The following is a 15046-nucleotide window of genomic DNA, read 5'->3' as shown; positions in this document are numbered from 1 at the left end:
TTTCCTGTTGTGTATCAAAAACAACGGTTCTTTTTGTACCCCCAAGCCAGAAATCCTTGATTTAACAACCCAGAATTCTTAAACACGGACAAAATCCTGCTTTACAGTGAAGCGTATGTTTGCCTTGGCAGCTTGGGCGGTCATACTTCATTGGAATCATGTAGAGTTTGAAGTGTACCCTAGGACGTTCCCACTTGTTGTCTTTAGCCTGGATTCTCACTTGGGACAGTCATGAGTGCCGAGTCTGACGTTACATGCTCCCTTGAATACCCAAACACTCAAGTTCCACAACCACCTCAAGGCACCAATACTGTGCGAAGAGATATTGACTTCAAGTCCCGAAATCCTTCTACTCTATGGTACCGTTGTACACCTGGGCCATTTTTTCGTGGATAACTTTTGCTCTATTGCCATGTTTAGTGAAACCGCGCGATGTTCACTAATCTTTCGAAACAGAAAATACTGCCAAAACTGTCTTTTAGAGCAGAATTACGCACAGAAACATGCCTTCTCGGAGTAGAAGTAGCAATGTTGCACTACATCTACAAAATTAAAATGCAGTGCTAAGGAGTAGAAAGTTTTGTCATCAACAGTCAAAACTTCGAAATGGTAAAAATAAAAATTATGCACAAACATAATGGTAATAAAAAGTATTAGGTTAGAAGGAAACTTTAATTCGCTTCTGAAAGCGTTGTGGAAAACATCAGTCGAACCGTAATCTCACAATTTCGCTGTTTAATTTAAATCCCGGTAACTGACCAACTTCTGTCTATAGGAAACAATGATGTAGAGAGATGAACGATTCAGTGTAATTACTCACAGCTGCAAATATTGCTTCATTCTCCAATGCAAAAGGAATTTAATTCGAATCAGTAACAATAATTACTTCAAACTACTTTACTGCGCGACGAAGAAAAAGGTTACAGCCCCTTTTCCAATGTTACAGAAAGGTTGCCTTAGGTAGAAACATGTTGTTTTGACTGAGAAGGAAAATGTATTTTTGAATTATTCAGCGCAGCGCCGTTTTCTTCGTAAAAACCAAAGGAAGCACCTTTCTGGAGTCTATTTTCTCACCGTTAACCCCATCCTAACCAAATGGCTTTTACTAATTTTTGTTTAATTTCAGTTTAGGTCGTTTCAAATGCAATCGCAATTTACAATTCACGCCTTACAGGCATTAATTGCTACCTTTATTTGTTTGACTACTGCATTACTTACGCAAATCAATTTGTATACTTGCAATAAGTTTCACGTTTAAATTCAATCATCAAACTCTTAACGGCAGACAGCAAATGTAATGCATTAGAATATTGCATATATCAGACAATTTATACAGGTAGCTTCAACGCTAAAATGTTTCTCATTGTAGTAAAGGTAAATCCGGCACAATACGAGAACGTAAATGCGAAGCGTAATAGACAATAACATTATGCATTAGTAGGTATGAAATCATCATAATGTAACATTAATTGTACCAATTAATGCGGCAATGCATCATAGCTTTCCGGTCACATTTTTCATTTTATATAATTCTACATGGCAATTTTCTAAACTTTGTTACTTAAGTAAGCACGTACGTTAATTTTTTTATGAATATTAAGCACTGTCTAAGAACATCCTCTCATCCCATTATTCCCTCTAATCTAATCTAATGAGAGTTAAACTATTTTGAGAATTAATAACGCAACGTAACATGTAGTTAGTGGTTATTAACGACTAATATGGAAAATTTTGCAGGTGCCCCAGACGTATGCCTTTCAGCAAGCTGCGTTCATGTCACCAATCACTTATTAGATCACATGGATCCCGATGTTGACCCATGCGAAGACTTCTATGAATTTGCTTGTGGAGGTTTTATGGATAACGTGCAGTTGGATGACGACTATGTAAAAACGATAAATACCTTTATGGAGGATACGGTGCAAGATCGCATACGAGGAATCATCGAGGAGCCGGAAGAAGATGATGATCCAAGGTCAATAGCTAACGCAAAAAGGCTTTACCGCGCGTGCATGAATTTAACCGCAATCGAGGAGAAAGGGTTGCGCTTAATCAAAGATTCGATACGACAAATTGGTGGATGGCCGCTGCTAGAAAATTCCAATTGGAAGGAAAAGGACTTCGATTGGAAAACTGCGACTTACAAATTAAGAGAGCTTGGTTACGGCTTTCAGTTTTTTATAGTTATGCGCATTAAGCCAGATGAAAATGATCCCTCCAAGAGGATTATAATGGTAAGGGCCGTTTCTATTTTCCAGTTTATTTCCTATATTGTTATATACAGTTGCACAGTCCTTGGAGTTCACTGAGCCGTACGGATAGCAATGAAGAGGAGCGACTGTTTGAATTGTACGTTGACATCGCCGAAGTCTTCGAAGTAGACAAAAATCGCGCTCGAAATGAGTACAGAGAAGTCATCGATTTTATGAAGACATTGTTTATAGTAACGGTCGTTTGCCAGTAATATTGCATTGAACAACTTGGAATTTTAGACCCCTGAAGAAACCAAGGACTTGGACGATAAGTACGACCCTCTTACAATATCAGAGCTTCAGTATAAATTTAGAGACGTTCCTTGGTTAGAATACATTAACAGATTACAGTTCCCTGCCCCAAACATCTCATATGAGCAAATTGTAACCGTATCCGATTCTCCTTACTTCATACGACTACAAAACGCTTTGAGGCGTACGCCAAAACGGTATTTTACACATTAATTGCACTCCAAAAATTTCTTTCGTAGGGTTTTAGCAAATTTTATTGCCATGGAAGCCATTCTGCAGCACAGCATGTATTTAACAAGGGACATACGTGATGTGGTTATGAAATACTACGAAGCAATGCGATTAGAGAAGAACCACGTGATGAATGTGCCACCCCGCCACGAGTTATGTTCGCAATTAGTTGGATATACGTAGGAATTAATCTGTAAAGGCTTCAGATGGTTTAATGGAATGTTTTAGATTTTCATTACCGTTGCAAGCGGCTTACGTTGAAAAGCACTTTTCAAACCATGCGAAAGACCGTGCATACGAAATATTTCAAGACGTAAAAAACGAGTTCAAGGAGGTGGTTAGTAATTTGAAGTGGATGGATGAGGAAACTCGCGTAAAGGCTTTGGAAAGGTTGTTTAGTAGCAAAAGTTACATAGGGTATCCTGCCGATCTGTTGCACTTTGACAAAATCGAGCAACGATACCAAGGGGTATTATATACTACAGCATGCCACTAAACTATAACACTACTTTTAGTACCACATGGAAGAGGACAATTTTCTGGCATCTGTACTAAATGCTGACTACTACGCTACCAATAACAGATTCAAGTTGCTGCACGAACCGGTTACTAAAGACGAGGAGTTGAACGATGCATACGCTACCTACACACAAAGTTCATATTATGACAACGATAACACCATAAGTACCCACTAACCATAGCTATAAGTCGTGATTTAAAACATTATCGTTCCAGCCATACCAGCCGGGATGTTACAAGGAGTCATTTTCGACGAAGATCGACCCAATTATCTAAACTTCGGTGCCCTTGGTTCTGCTATGGGTCACGAACTGTTTCATACAGTGTTCGAGGGCCCAAGCTGCGGAAAACCGAAAATATCGAAGCACTACGATTTTATTTCCACACAGACTATGCTACGTTACAAAGAAAAATTGTCGTGTGTAGCCATGCATTACGGAAAATACTTTGTTCCAGAAGTCAGGGAATACGTAATGGCAAACGATTGTTGTAAGCAATAATCCAAAGTTACATTTCAGCTAAACTCGTCGAATACCCAAAATGAAGACATCGCCGACATTGCTGGGGTCAAACTTGCTTACGAAGCGTACAATGACTGGCTAAGTAAAAATGGTGCAGAGAAACGATTGCCCGGTGTGGACTATACGCCGAAGCAGCTGTTTTGGATTGCGTCTGCCATGAGATGGTGTGCGAAGGGTACGGTGGAATCAATAGAAAATTCAATTGCTCACAGCAGTAGCTCGTTGAAGAGATTTAGGGTTTTGGGTACCTTGCGGAATATGGAAGAGTTTGCTAGAGATTTCCAGTGCTCTTCTACTTCTTACATGAATAATGAGAATAAATGCGAACTGTGGTAAAGCTTAGTGATTTGGACTGAAACAACTAAATGTTAATAAGTAATTTAATATATTTTTATGTTGTTTAGAGTACAAACCAGAGTATTAATATTATAGTGCCCGACTTCTTTTACTTTCCCGTGCAGGTAGATATAGCAGAATGTAGGGGTCCGGCAACTTGGCCCCCTCACTTATGGCTGTTTGTACCGACACATTTAAGCCAAGCTTAGCTTAAGCGTAGCTTAAAATCCATGGCAACCATTGTCTCAATAATCGTTGCCATGGATTTTAAGCTACGCTTAAGCTAAGCTCGGCTTAAATGTGTCGGTGCAAACGGCCATTAGAGATTTGTTTTCATATTATTATTGATTATTATTTTTGTTATTATTTATTAGATTAGCAGCCAACAACGATTACCAAAAACAGGCTACATTAAGTACATCAAACTAAAAATCAAAATAACGTAAGTGCCAGTACTATTAACTTAAAATAAAAACAAATTGGTTTTAAGTTATTAATAAAAAGATCTGGTTATGGTCCCCATTACGCCACTTGAATGAAAGCTAACGCCATCATGGCTAAGTAAAGACAAATTTTCAAAAAGTGAAGGGGGAACAACTTTCTAAAAAAACTATAATGGCGCAAAGATTTCTGTATAGGCGCATTTGAGCGTACAATGAACGGTAAGAACTTTTGAATACGTGAAGTTAGCCCCCTCCCCTCCCCGCGTTAGTGCTAGCTTTAATTCAGGTGGTGAATTTGAATTCAGATACCGATAGATGTTATAAGGGGCTACGTTCATTGCCCCCCCTCCCAAATATATTTAAGGATAACCACAAAACAAGAATGGCGCAAAGATATTTTTTTACGGCGAATTTTATCGCATACCTACCTAGGAGCACAATTTAATATAGAAACTTGACAGAAAAACAGACAGAAAACATTTAAACTATAAGTTGCTTCAACCCCACTTTTTGAAAATGTGTCATGGTTTAACCGTGATGGCTAGCCTTCATTCAGGTAGAGCAATTGGGCGCATAACCAGATGTCTCAGGTGGCATTTAATCTCACTGACGGTAATTACTATCTATTCTCTGTAGTCTGCATTAGCATGTAATTTTTGGCATAGCCTGATGATGGGTATACATATAAAAAAAACGAAATCGATCGCTTAAGAAAACAATAATAAAAAATATTTCTGGTTCTTTTATACATTCTTTATTTACAATACTCATTTGGACGTTCATTGTGTAGTTACTATTTAGTGCAAAATGCATTGATGGTACTTCCATTTTAAGTCTCGCATTCGTTACCTACCCTTCGAAAACGATGCGTATATCATGTTTAATTTTTAAAAGAATTTTTTGAAAAGATTCCCTCTATTTGATGGCTTTGTCCGTCTGTCCGTCTGTTCGTCGTTTAACTTAAGAACGAATAAAAACACTACGTCAAACCTTCACCAATCGATTTCTATGAATTTAAGTATCAGTGCTATTAAATATGACTCAGATTAAAAGACCCATTTCAGAATGCGAGCAGTGTCAAAAAAGTCTATAATAAAAACTTCATATTTACATGAAAGAATGTCTCACATCCGCCTTATTTTCTCATCGGCGATGACTAATCAACCAAAACAGAAAACTGCTAACTCTTACTGAAATATGAGACAAGCGATTAGACACAGTCCGTTGTACCAGTGGATCTCAAGCTGGGGGTTGCGAATCTCAGGGGGGTCTCAGAATGTGTTCGAGGGGGTCGCGAAATGCAAATGAAAAATCAAAAACAATTATTGTTGCAGTAATTTATTTAAGAAACAAAAACATTGTACATTACTTTGTTCAACTCATCTAATGCAATACTTGAACTCGTTTGGAATCAACCATTGTAGATGTTTTTATTATATATTTAAAAAAATTATAATTCTAGGGGGATCGGCAAAATACTCAAATCTCAAAAGGGAGTCGCAGTGTCTAAAAGGTTCAAAACCTCTGCATTATACGATATCTCTTTTGAGAAAAGCGACGAATCTTTCTTTCGGCTAATAATAAAACCCCAGTAAGGTGAGGTGAAGTTTTATAGACGCAATTATGATAAAAAACAGGAAACAATGGTCTATCAAACCTAAATATACATTAATACACCAACTTAATGCCGAGGAACAAAACCTAGCCATATATGTAGGTAGGAATTGTGGGGCATGAAACAGCGGATTTCGGAAGTTCGTCTGGCTGGCAACCATACGGAAGTAGATCACGTTCCTGGGGTCTTAGACGACATGTACATTATTGTACAAGGTGTACAAAGGAACTTGGAATCTTTCTAAAAGGGATAGTAAAGTGAAATCAATACGAACGGAAGGGAAGGGGCGGTACCCTGTAGGACTAATTAGACAAGAACCATAAGCTACACTCACCGGTCTACGAATAGGTCATTGTCATCTTGCTGACAGTTATACACTGCCACGGATTAACTATTATTATTAACTATAGTGTATATTGCTCAACTATATACTGTAAATTGTGTAACCCAGCAGTGTGGAATATTCCAATTTTAACGAAGATCTCCCACAATAAGGAACAAGTACTGCCTCTCAATAACAGCTATGGGAAAGTTTTATGAAAAAAAAAATGGATTGTAAGCACTTATTCGATGAACCTTGCAAATAACTGACCGACCCGTTAAAAATGCTTAGAATGAAATAAGGTCAACATAAAAATTTCGTCGGAGAAATGAGAAACCCCATTGCCTTGACGAACAGGAACCTTTGTGGTCCCTCAACTGCATTGATGGGTGCAACAACGTGTTGAAATTTCCCATCATTCTCGTGATTAGGAAAGAAAGTGTTACTTATGTAAGTATATGCAAAACGGAAATTTTAGTTTGCAGATCTGCGTATATCCTTCAACTTGTATTTTGTAGATATTTATATTTGGGTTTACTGATTAATTCGTTGCAATTTAGTTAATATGACCACAGATATACGCTTTACATGTATCAGTGATATTACTGTTTGATTTTTATATTTGTATATTCCCACTATTGTTTGTTCTGCAACATTGTTATGGTATGTTAAGTCAGAGTATTTTTGATTAGGCAGGGTGGGGGACGCTCAATAGGCGAATGTTATATTTTATTTACGATTCTGTAATGCAAGAAACAATATTATTATTATTAACTATAAAAGTTTTTCTTTAGTTCTTGAATATTAATTATGGCATTCGTTTTGGTTAGGTCAAACACCATTAGAAGGTTTTCATAATGAGCATTTTTATTACATGATTGATGGTTTAATAACTTAATTCGGGAAATGGAATTAAATTTTAACTTGTTTTGAAAAGTTAATAAAGACCGGTAGTTTCAATATAAATGCACAAACTTTCGCAAAATTGTGCTAACCGTGACGTTATTCTAGTCTGAACGGCTGAACGAGTAGTGTACGAAATTGTAGTAAAACATGGGCCCGTACGTGTTATGTGTTGTTATTTTACAATTGTGTGTTTCTGAGTGCCTATCGGCTAGAGATTTCTCACGTAAGTGAAATAGAATACCTTTCGGTAGCATTGGTAGATAAAAAGGAGAATCTCGGCAATAACATCGAGGACGCACTTTATCTCTCCCACTAAAAGCGCTAATTGAAATAAATTGAATAATGTGTAACGACTCCTACACCTTTGTACAATTCTGTTTTCTTTTATATCAATTTACTGCGCAGTAAATATGCACAAAATTTATTATTGTAAGCTTCTATCTATAACTTTACATAATATGGTAGACTTTTTGTACCTAGTCCGGAAATCAACTAATTATACCTACTAATTGAGTTATGCAATTGGCCACCTCATTAACATCGGTATAAAATTTTGTTAATGAACGTTAAAACACTTTTTATTCAACCACACCCTAATTAAAGAAGCTTGTATGTGATTTACCGGGGATGCGTCATATAAGTACATATTTTTTAAATAGAAAATACTGGTGTGGCTTTTTTCATTTTTAGTGGCTGCAAATATAGGTATCCCTGCAATATATTTTTAACTTCTGCAACAAATAGTATCGGAATACCGTAGATATCGTTCACTGTCATTTCTTCAGGTACGCCGTTTTCATTAGAGAATGACCTCCACGTGATTGCGGGTAGGTATTTGTGGGTGGGAAACTAGAACCATATTATCTCTCTAATTAAAAGGCATAAGTTGAGTTTATTTATAGACAATCAAAAATAAATAGTACAACAATTCAGAAACATTTTTAAATGAAATGGCAGACTCGGCAATGTAGTCAGCTTTCTTGCAGCGTTTCCGATTCCATTTTCTGCCCATTTTTCGCATGCAATATCATAAGGGCATCTAGTTTTTCCGACAAAAATGTAATATTTGTTAAAAAAATTACTTTGCATTGTGTTTTTTCGATTTTTTTCACAGGAAAATATAGTCCGAGTTAATGTTAACCGAAGTTGAAAAAATTTTATTTACAAGACCTTCCCCATAAAATTGTAATTGAATTTATGTGAACTGCGACATGTTTCGGCTAAAAGCCATCATCAGGCCGTAAAAGATGGTAATTCATAGAGATGCACATTGAAAATGCATGCTTAGCACCATTATCAGCGCAAAAAGTACGTAGACTCGAGTTTAAATCTTAATTTGTTTAAGGATATGATGGAGTTAAAGGTAACATGCACTTTTGAACGTGAACTATGCAAAAGGCCCGTTTCTTTAGATTTTTTTTGCTACCAAAACAGATTTTATGAGGGTGAGCATTTAACTTGGGCATTATATAATTAAAATAATGAAATTACCATTTTGTTATCCATTTTGTATCCATCTTTAAATGTAAGGAGTTTTTACTACTCCGACTAGAACAACTCACGGTTTCGAATTTCGATTGTTTACGATGAATTGATGAGGTGGGCAGCTAATTCACATAATGAAAATTCGTATAACGAATGATAGAAATTCCATAGCACACACTTATTCTTATACAATTATTAAAACTAACCATTCTCTATTTTCTCACGTTACCTGAAACTGTCTTGATTAGTTCACAAACGTTTTAACCCACACCTGAATCAAATGAGATTGAGCGATAACTCTATGCAAATGTTGAAAGTCATATAAGGGGATATGTATACTAACAACATGCGTAATTTCCTCTTTAATTTTGGTACATTTCCAACTTCTTTAATACTTTATTTCATTTCCCGTTAGAAATCCGTTGCTCTTCGAATAGGCGCTCGTGTCACTTAAGAAAATTTGCTAAAAGCCACATAAAATGCGTTACTGTCCTTTTATGAATTTTAAAAATTTTATTTCAACAAGAAAATTAAATTCGAAATAAAAATCGTGATACGAATTCCCCTCTGCGATGTTATACAGTCATAATTGCTCATTAACAACTACATTCAAAGATAAATTTTCCAAACGGTAGATTTTATGTTAATTCTAAGACAAAAAGGTTAATTTCATATTCATAATCCCCTAACGAAACTAAAATTGCACGACCAACACTATGATTGTGTGATTTTTCATTGCAGGGGTACTTCCCACATGCACAACACCCGATTGCGTAAAAGCGGCGAGTGAGATTATGCACTACATTGATCAAAATGTGAATCCATGCGATGACTTCTATGAATTCGCATGTGGTACATTTCTGAACAACGTCCACTTGAAAAATGAACCTTTAATAAATGTAGAAACAATCATGCGCGATAATTACCTCAGTCGCATAAGAGTGATAATGCAAGAGCCTGTTCTTCATAACGATTCCAACTCAATGATTATGGCCAAGAAGATGCACGAAGCCTGCATGAATCCCAGTTCAAGCGAAAATGGTGTTAAACTAATAGAAAATACATTGCGGCAGATAGGCGGATGGGCGGTTTTAGAAGAAGACGATTGGGATGATAGCTACTTTCACTGGGCAGGAGCAAGCTATTTGTTGAGAAAAATGGGATTTCCGCACGACTACTTAGTTAAAGTCAGCGTGAGTGAGGAAAATGGAGAAACTGCCCAGTTAGAGGTAAATTACACCTCCATATCTTATAAAAGTTTCTAATGCAAAGGTTAGATCGGCAATCCGTGGAGTTATATTAACTTACACACTCCGGAAGAGGAAGATTTATTACACGATTACATGGTGGATATTGCCATTGCATTTGGAGCAGATCCCGAAGCCGCCAGAGGCGATTACGCGGATGTTATTGATTTAATCAAGAACCTTATGGTGATAACTATATTAATTAATACTATAATTAATATGGCGACATTTCAGGGTATAGACAATTATTCAGGTGAAGATCCCATTGTCGACGATGATGTTAAGAGGGCATATTTAACGATATCAGAATTGGAAGAGAAATTTTCGGATGTGGCATGGTCGGAACTGCTTGAAAACCTTTTGGAGCCTGTCGTAAAGATGAACGTAGACCAAGTAATATTAGTTACAGATATGCCGTATTTATACTCCTTAGAGGCTGCACTTAAAAATACATCAGAACGGTACTATCAGTAGTTTTTTAATTGTAATGTTCCTATATAATTTCTAGAACCTTGAACAATTTCATAGCGTGGAGATTGATAATTGAACACAGTAATATCCTTACCAACGACCTGGCGGAGATTTCGCGAAAGTTTTACAAAGAACTAAATAAGCAAGTAACTGTACCTACTCTTTCTCCGATTAATAAGATGTGCTCAGGAATTGTGGAAACAATGTAAATATTACTACCTTAGACTGCAGATAATTAAAGAACGTTTCAGATTTTCACTCTCACTGCAAGCAGCGTACGTACAAAGATTCGTTTCACAGGCAACCAGAGATGACGCTGCGGATATATTAGAAAATATCGTGAAGGAATTCGTGGAGGAAATTAATGAGTTACATGGGATGGATGACGAGACACGAATTAGCGCAATTGACAGAGTAGTCAACATCACAAGCTACGTGGCCTATCCTGATGCCATGCTAGACGCCGATCAAATTGAAGAGCGTTACTTGGGGGTAAGTTCCTAACATAAAACTTTCAGTGATACACAAAAACTGTAGTACCAAATTTCTGATGACAACCTACTAGCGTCTCTGTTAAGCGTGAACTACCATAAAGTAAACTCGTACTTTAGTAAACTCAACAAAGGTGACAACGAAGTGGAAGCTAATGGAGGCGAAATTAACGAAAAGTACACAACTTACGGTATCGTTTATTACTTAGCCAGCGATAATTCGATAAGTAAGCGTCGAGGTAAAAATACCGGTGACTCACACCTTTGTTCTAGCTATTCCACATCGAATGTTACAAGATATTGTATATAATGAAGATCGACCCAAGTACCTAAACTACGGAAGTTTGGGCTCCTTTATTGGTCACCAAATATTCCACTCCGTCTTTGAAGGTTCCCCTATTCGACAAGAATCTGAATACTACCACTGGATGTCACCAGAATCGCGCAGCGAGTACCAGAAAAAATTGGATTGCGTAGCGGAAAGCTATGAACGCTTCTACGTACCGGAAATTGAGCGACATGTAAAAATACCAATGTGTTCAAGCAGAAACTAACGAAGTGTTTTAGGTTAACTCAACGAATACAAAGCAAGAGGACATCGCAGACATTGCTGGCGTTCAACTTGCATACAAAGCGTATAAAGAATGGATCGATCGCAATGGTAAAGAAAAAAAATTACCCAAACTCGATTACACGCCGAAACAACTATTCTGGATATCGTCAGCGATAAGGTTTTGCTCAAAGGGTTCACCTGAAACCATCGAAAGGGCTGTGAAGCATAGTTATCAGTCCCTTAAACGATTTAGAGTGTTGGGATCTTTGCAAAATTCAAAGCATTTCTCCAAAGATTTCCATTGTCCGGCAGAATCAAATATGAATTCGCATAAGAAATGTGAGATATGGTGAGCGTAACGTCCACCAGGTTACTTAAATGTAGTTTTATTTAAAAATATATTGTACCAATATATCTTTCGTTCTTCCTGTTAATCGCGGGCAACTTAACACCCAGTAACGTAGACGATCCCCGAACCTAGAAAGCTGAGATTGGAAGAAAGTGTTACTGGAATCATTTCCCTATTTGTTTAGGTGGTAATCTACTGGATTAATACACGAAATAGTTTAGTTATACGAGTTCTGAACATTAATAATTTAATACGCATATTTAATTTGTTCGTTGTTCCAAATCACATTTTCGCACCGATACAGTTTACAGGAGACACTCCAGCCAATCTGGAAACAGTGCAACTAATCGCACTCGGTAAAGGCGCTTTATTTATGTCCCAATGAATAAAAGATCTGGAATCAATAGTTCCTTACCATAGGTAATTGAAGTAATCTTTTTCTACAACTGTCAAAAAAACCTGTCATTTTCTGACGAATTTCGAAACGCGAAGTACTAGATTTTTAAACGGTTAATTAATAAATAAATAAAGTAAGGTTGCTCTTGACAACGTGCGCGTAGTCGTCAACAGTAAAAAAAAAGTATTTCGCGCACGTGACAAAGTTGAACTTAAACAGCAAAGAATATAAATAACAATTATTAAGAAAATTATATTTCACTCAGTGAAAGGTTTGGATGAGTAAAACCGTTTTTTGTCGTACAAAAAACTACATAAGCTTGCCAATTAACTGCAAGGTCTTTTAACGTAAAGACCGTTTTCTTCCAAATTTATCAATTTATTTCCAACACTCGACTTCTTATTTACTAAAGATATATGTACAGTTTGTACAGAATCATACAAAAAACCTAATCATCTTGTTTGGGCTGTAATGTACATTTATTTCAATTTCCTCCTCGCTCTACTTTATAATAAATTCCTTGGAAGCCTGAGTTTCATTGCTGCTTTTTTATGTTACCGTGAATACAATATGAAAGGTGAGTAATTCAACTGACATAAGGGTAGGTATTAAGCATGTTATGTATTTAATCGCAACGAAGATCATTGTTGGAAAGTCCCTCCTATTATGCAGTTTTAATGCTGGTCTCCTAATATAAAATGATCCTCTTTAAATTCCTAAAATGAATTAGAACTAAAGAGTAATTCTAATTTGATAGTTTGTCGCCTATTGGTGGGTCATTTGTAGCATCAAAATTTTATATGCCGTCAACGGTACAGACCGACATTTTAAGCATAAAACAGCAGTCCGGTCTAACACTCTATAACCATTAATAACTTATTGATTGCAGGCTTTTACGAAACACTGCAAACATACAATGATTCACAATTGTTTGGTTATACCTGCACTTGTACGTCTCTTAAGTTTCCATAATTTTCAAAAACTTATTTGTTGTTCTAACACTAACATTTTAGGACGTTTACTAACGTGTCCATCCTAATAAACAAGCAATAAGAAATCCAATGAAAACCATTTATGAATTCCTAGCCGAACTATTTCTATTTTTGTTAATGTTAGGTAGTAATACGACTGGGCACATAATGTCAAAATACCTCAACGACTCGTTTCAGAACGTAGATAATTTATTCAAATAATATTCAAAATATGCAAGATTGGTAAGTAAGTATTTGCTAACGAAATTTAAGCACAATACGTATTGTAAGGTAATTCCTTTTCATTTGCTATTGATTAATTGAGTTGAATACATAATATTTTAAGTGTACTTGTAGTTTACAAAACTTTCGTGTGTATGCTTTCGAATAGTACTCCCCTTTTACACTCTTACTGCTGTTCCTGTTTTTAGTTTATGGCATCAGGTAGAAATCATAAGTTTTGCTGCACTATGTCGCTCTTGTCATAGAAAGCAACGATAAAGATGCCTTTGTACTGCATGCTTACGTTCATTTTTTCCTTATTCACATAAATATTTATGCCAAAAAACTGCAATTCTGATATGCAGTGGTATTCTGGGAAGTTCTGGGGACGAAATTAACCCAAAAAAGGTTCTTCAGGTTACATTCACAGATTCTTTGGACGTACACTACTTCATCTCAGTAAATTAATCCTGTTGCGGGGTTATGTACGGCAGATATTACACTGGTGGGCAAATTAACTTTATTTACACACACTAATATCAAACTATATACATATTAACAGAAAAAAAATGTTTCGTACTTAGGTAAAACAGTATTTAAACGAGACAGCCACCTAAGCAAAAAAAGAAAATTCTATTCGCCGAAGGAAGTCAAAACCCTCTGATCACAAACGATCCAATGAGAAGATGCGGTTGGTTGAGAAAGGTAGGATTCGATAAGGTCCATATTTTTTTGGGGCAAGCTTGACACTGAATCCTTTCTTTTGGTTATTTAATGGGTGTAGGGTAAGCCACACTAGGCCTTCTAAGCGGGAGTGTTTTTTCGTTGGCTATCTGCATACTTTTTCCCCTTCTCTTTGGCACTCTCGTAGTGCTGCCGAGCTTTTTTGAGAAAATCTGCTATGTTTAGGAGGTATGGAGTGATCTCGGGGGATGTAATCGCTGGCAGTTCTTAGGTCTCTTCCCCTTGATATGTGGCAGTGGTTTGGTATTTCGTAGTGTTCATGGTGAACCTGATCATCGATAGTTTCTTTGACCAATTGGTATGGTCTTTTACCACTATTGCTAGTTGTGATTTTAGCTCACGGTATTTACTTTCTACGGGGTTTGCCTACACGGGCTTGAGGGACTGCGGTATCCTCAAGCAATGGCTGACCTGCTGCATCGTGTTGCTAACGAATTGGGTACCATTATCGCTGCGTAATCGTCGTGGCATTCCATATCGGAGGAAAACTTCTGAATGAGTACTTCCGCACACGTTTCGCTGCTACTTTTTGGTTACTCGCTTTGTATCGTTGGCAGTGTTGGCAGTTTTTGACATAGTCCGCTATTTGTCTTTTCATGTCGGTTCGATAATACCTGGTGGCTATTTTCTGGTACGCCAGGTCGCCTACGTAATGTCCATCTGTGGAAAGATCGTAGACTTCGTACAGTACTTAGAATATTTCCTGCTGCGGAACTACC

At 36.9% G+C, this 15046-nt stretch overlaps 2 protein-coding genes across 3 annotated transcripts; both read left to right on the top strand.

Annotated features, from left to right (window-relative positions):
* The first annotated feature begins 1531 nt into the window (after positions 1-1531).
* Positions 1532-4183, top strand: LOC116161321 (neprilysin-2-like). Its single transcript, XM_031474636.1, has 9 exons — positions 1532-1565; positions 1738-2234; positions 2285-2443; positions 2493-2701; positions 2744-2914; positions 2964-3204; positions 3251-3419; positions 3471-3724; positions 3773-4183. Exons 2-9 carry the CDS (start codon positions 1800-1802, stop codon positions 4109-4111), a joined length of 1977 nt encoding a protein of 658 aa, XP_031330496.1. The 5' UTR covers positions 1532-1565; positions 1738-1799; the 3' UTR covers positions 4112-4183.
* Positions 4184-4534: 351 nt separating this feature from the next.
* On the top strand, positions 4535-12058 carry LOC116161320 (neprilysin-2-like). 2 transcript variants are annotated; one of them, XM_031474634.1, is made up of 9 exons: positions 4535-4553; positions 9624-10111; positions 10160-10315; positions 10364-10590; positions 10638-10805; positions 10852-11092; positions 11138-11318; positions 11365-11612; positions 11659-12058. In XM_031474634.1, the coding sequence occupies exons 2-9, from the start codon at positions 9677-9679 to the stop codon at positions 11995-11997; spliced, it is 1995 nt and encodes a 664-aa protein (XP_031330494.1). In that variant the 5' UTR covers positions 4535-4553; positions 9624-9676; the 3' UTR covers positions 11998-12058. The 2 variants fall into 2 exon arrangements, with proteins under 2 accessions (XP_031330494.1, XP_031330493.1); XM_031474633.1 differs by lacking the exon at positions 4535-4553 and adding an exon at positions 7454-7620.
* Positions 12059-15046: the final 2988 nt, after the last annotated feature.

This window comes from Photinus pyralis, unplaced genomic scaffold, assembly GCF_008802855.1.
Source record: "Photinus pyralis isolate 1611_PpyrPB1 unplaced genomic scaffold, Ppyr1.3 Ppyr1.4_LG10, whole genome shotgun sequence".
Lineage (NCBI taxonomy): Eukaryota > Metazoa > Arthropoda > Insecta > Coleoptera > Lampyridae > Photinus > Photinus pyralis.
This window is presented reverse-complemented; position numbering and strand designations above follow the sequence as displayed.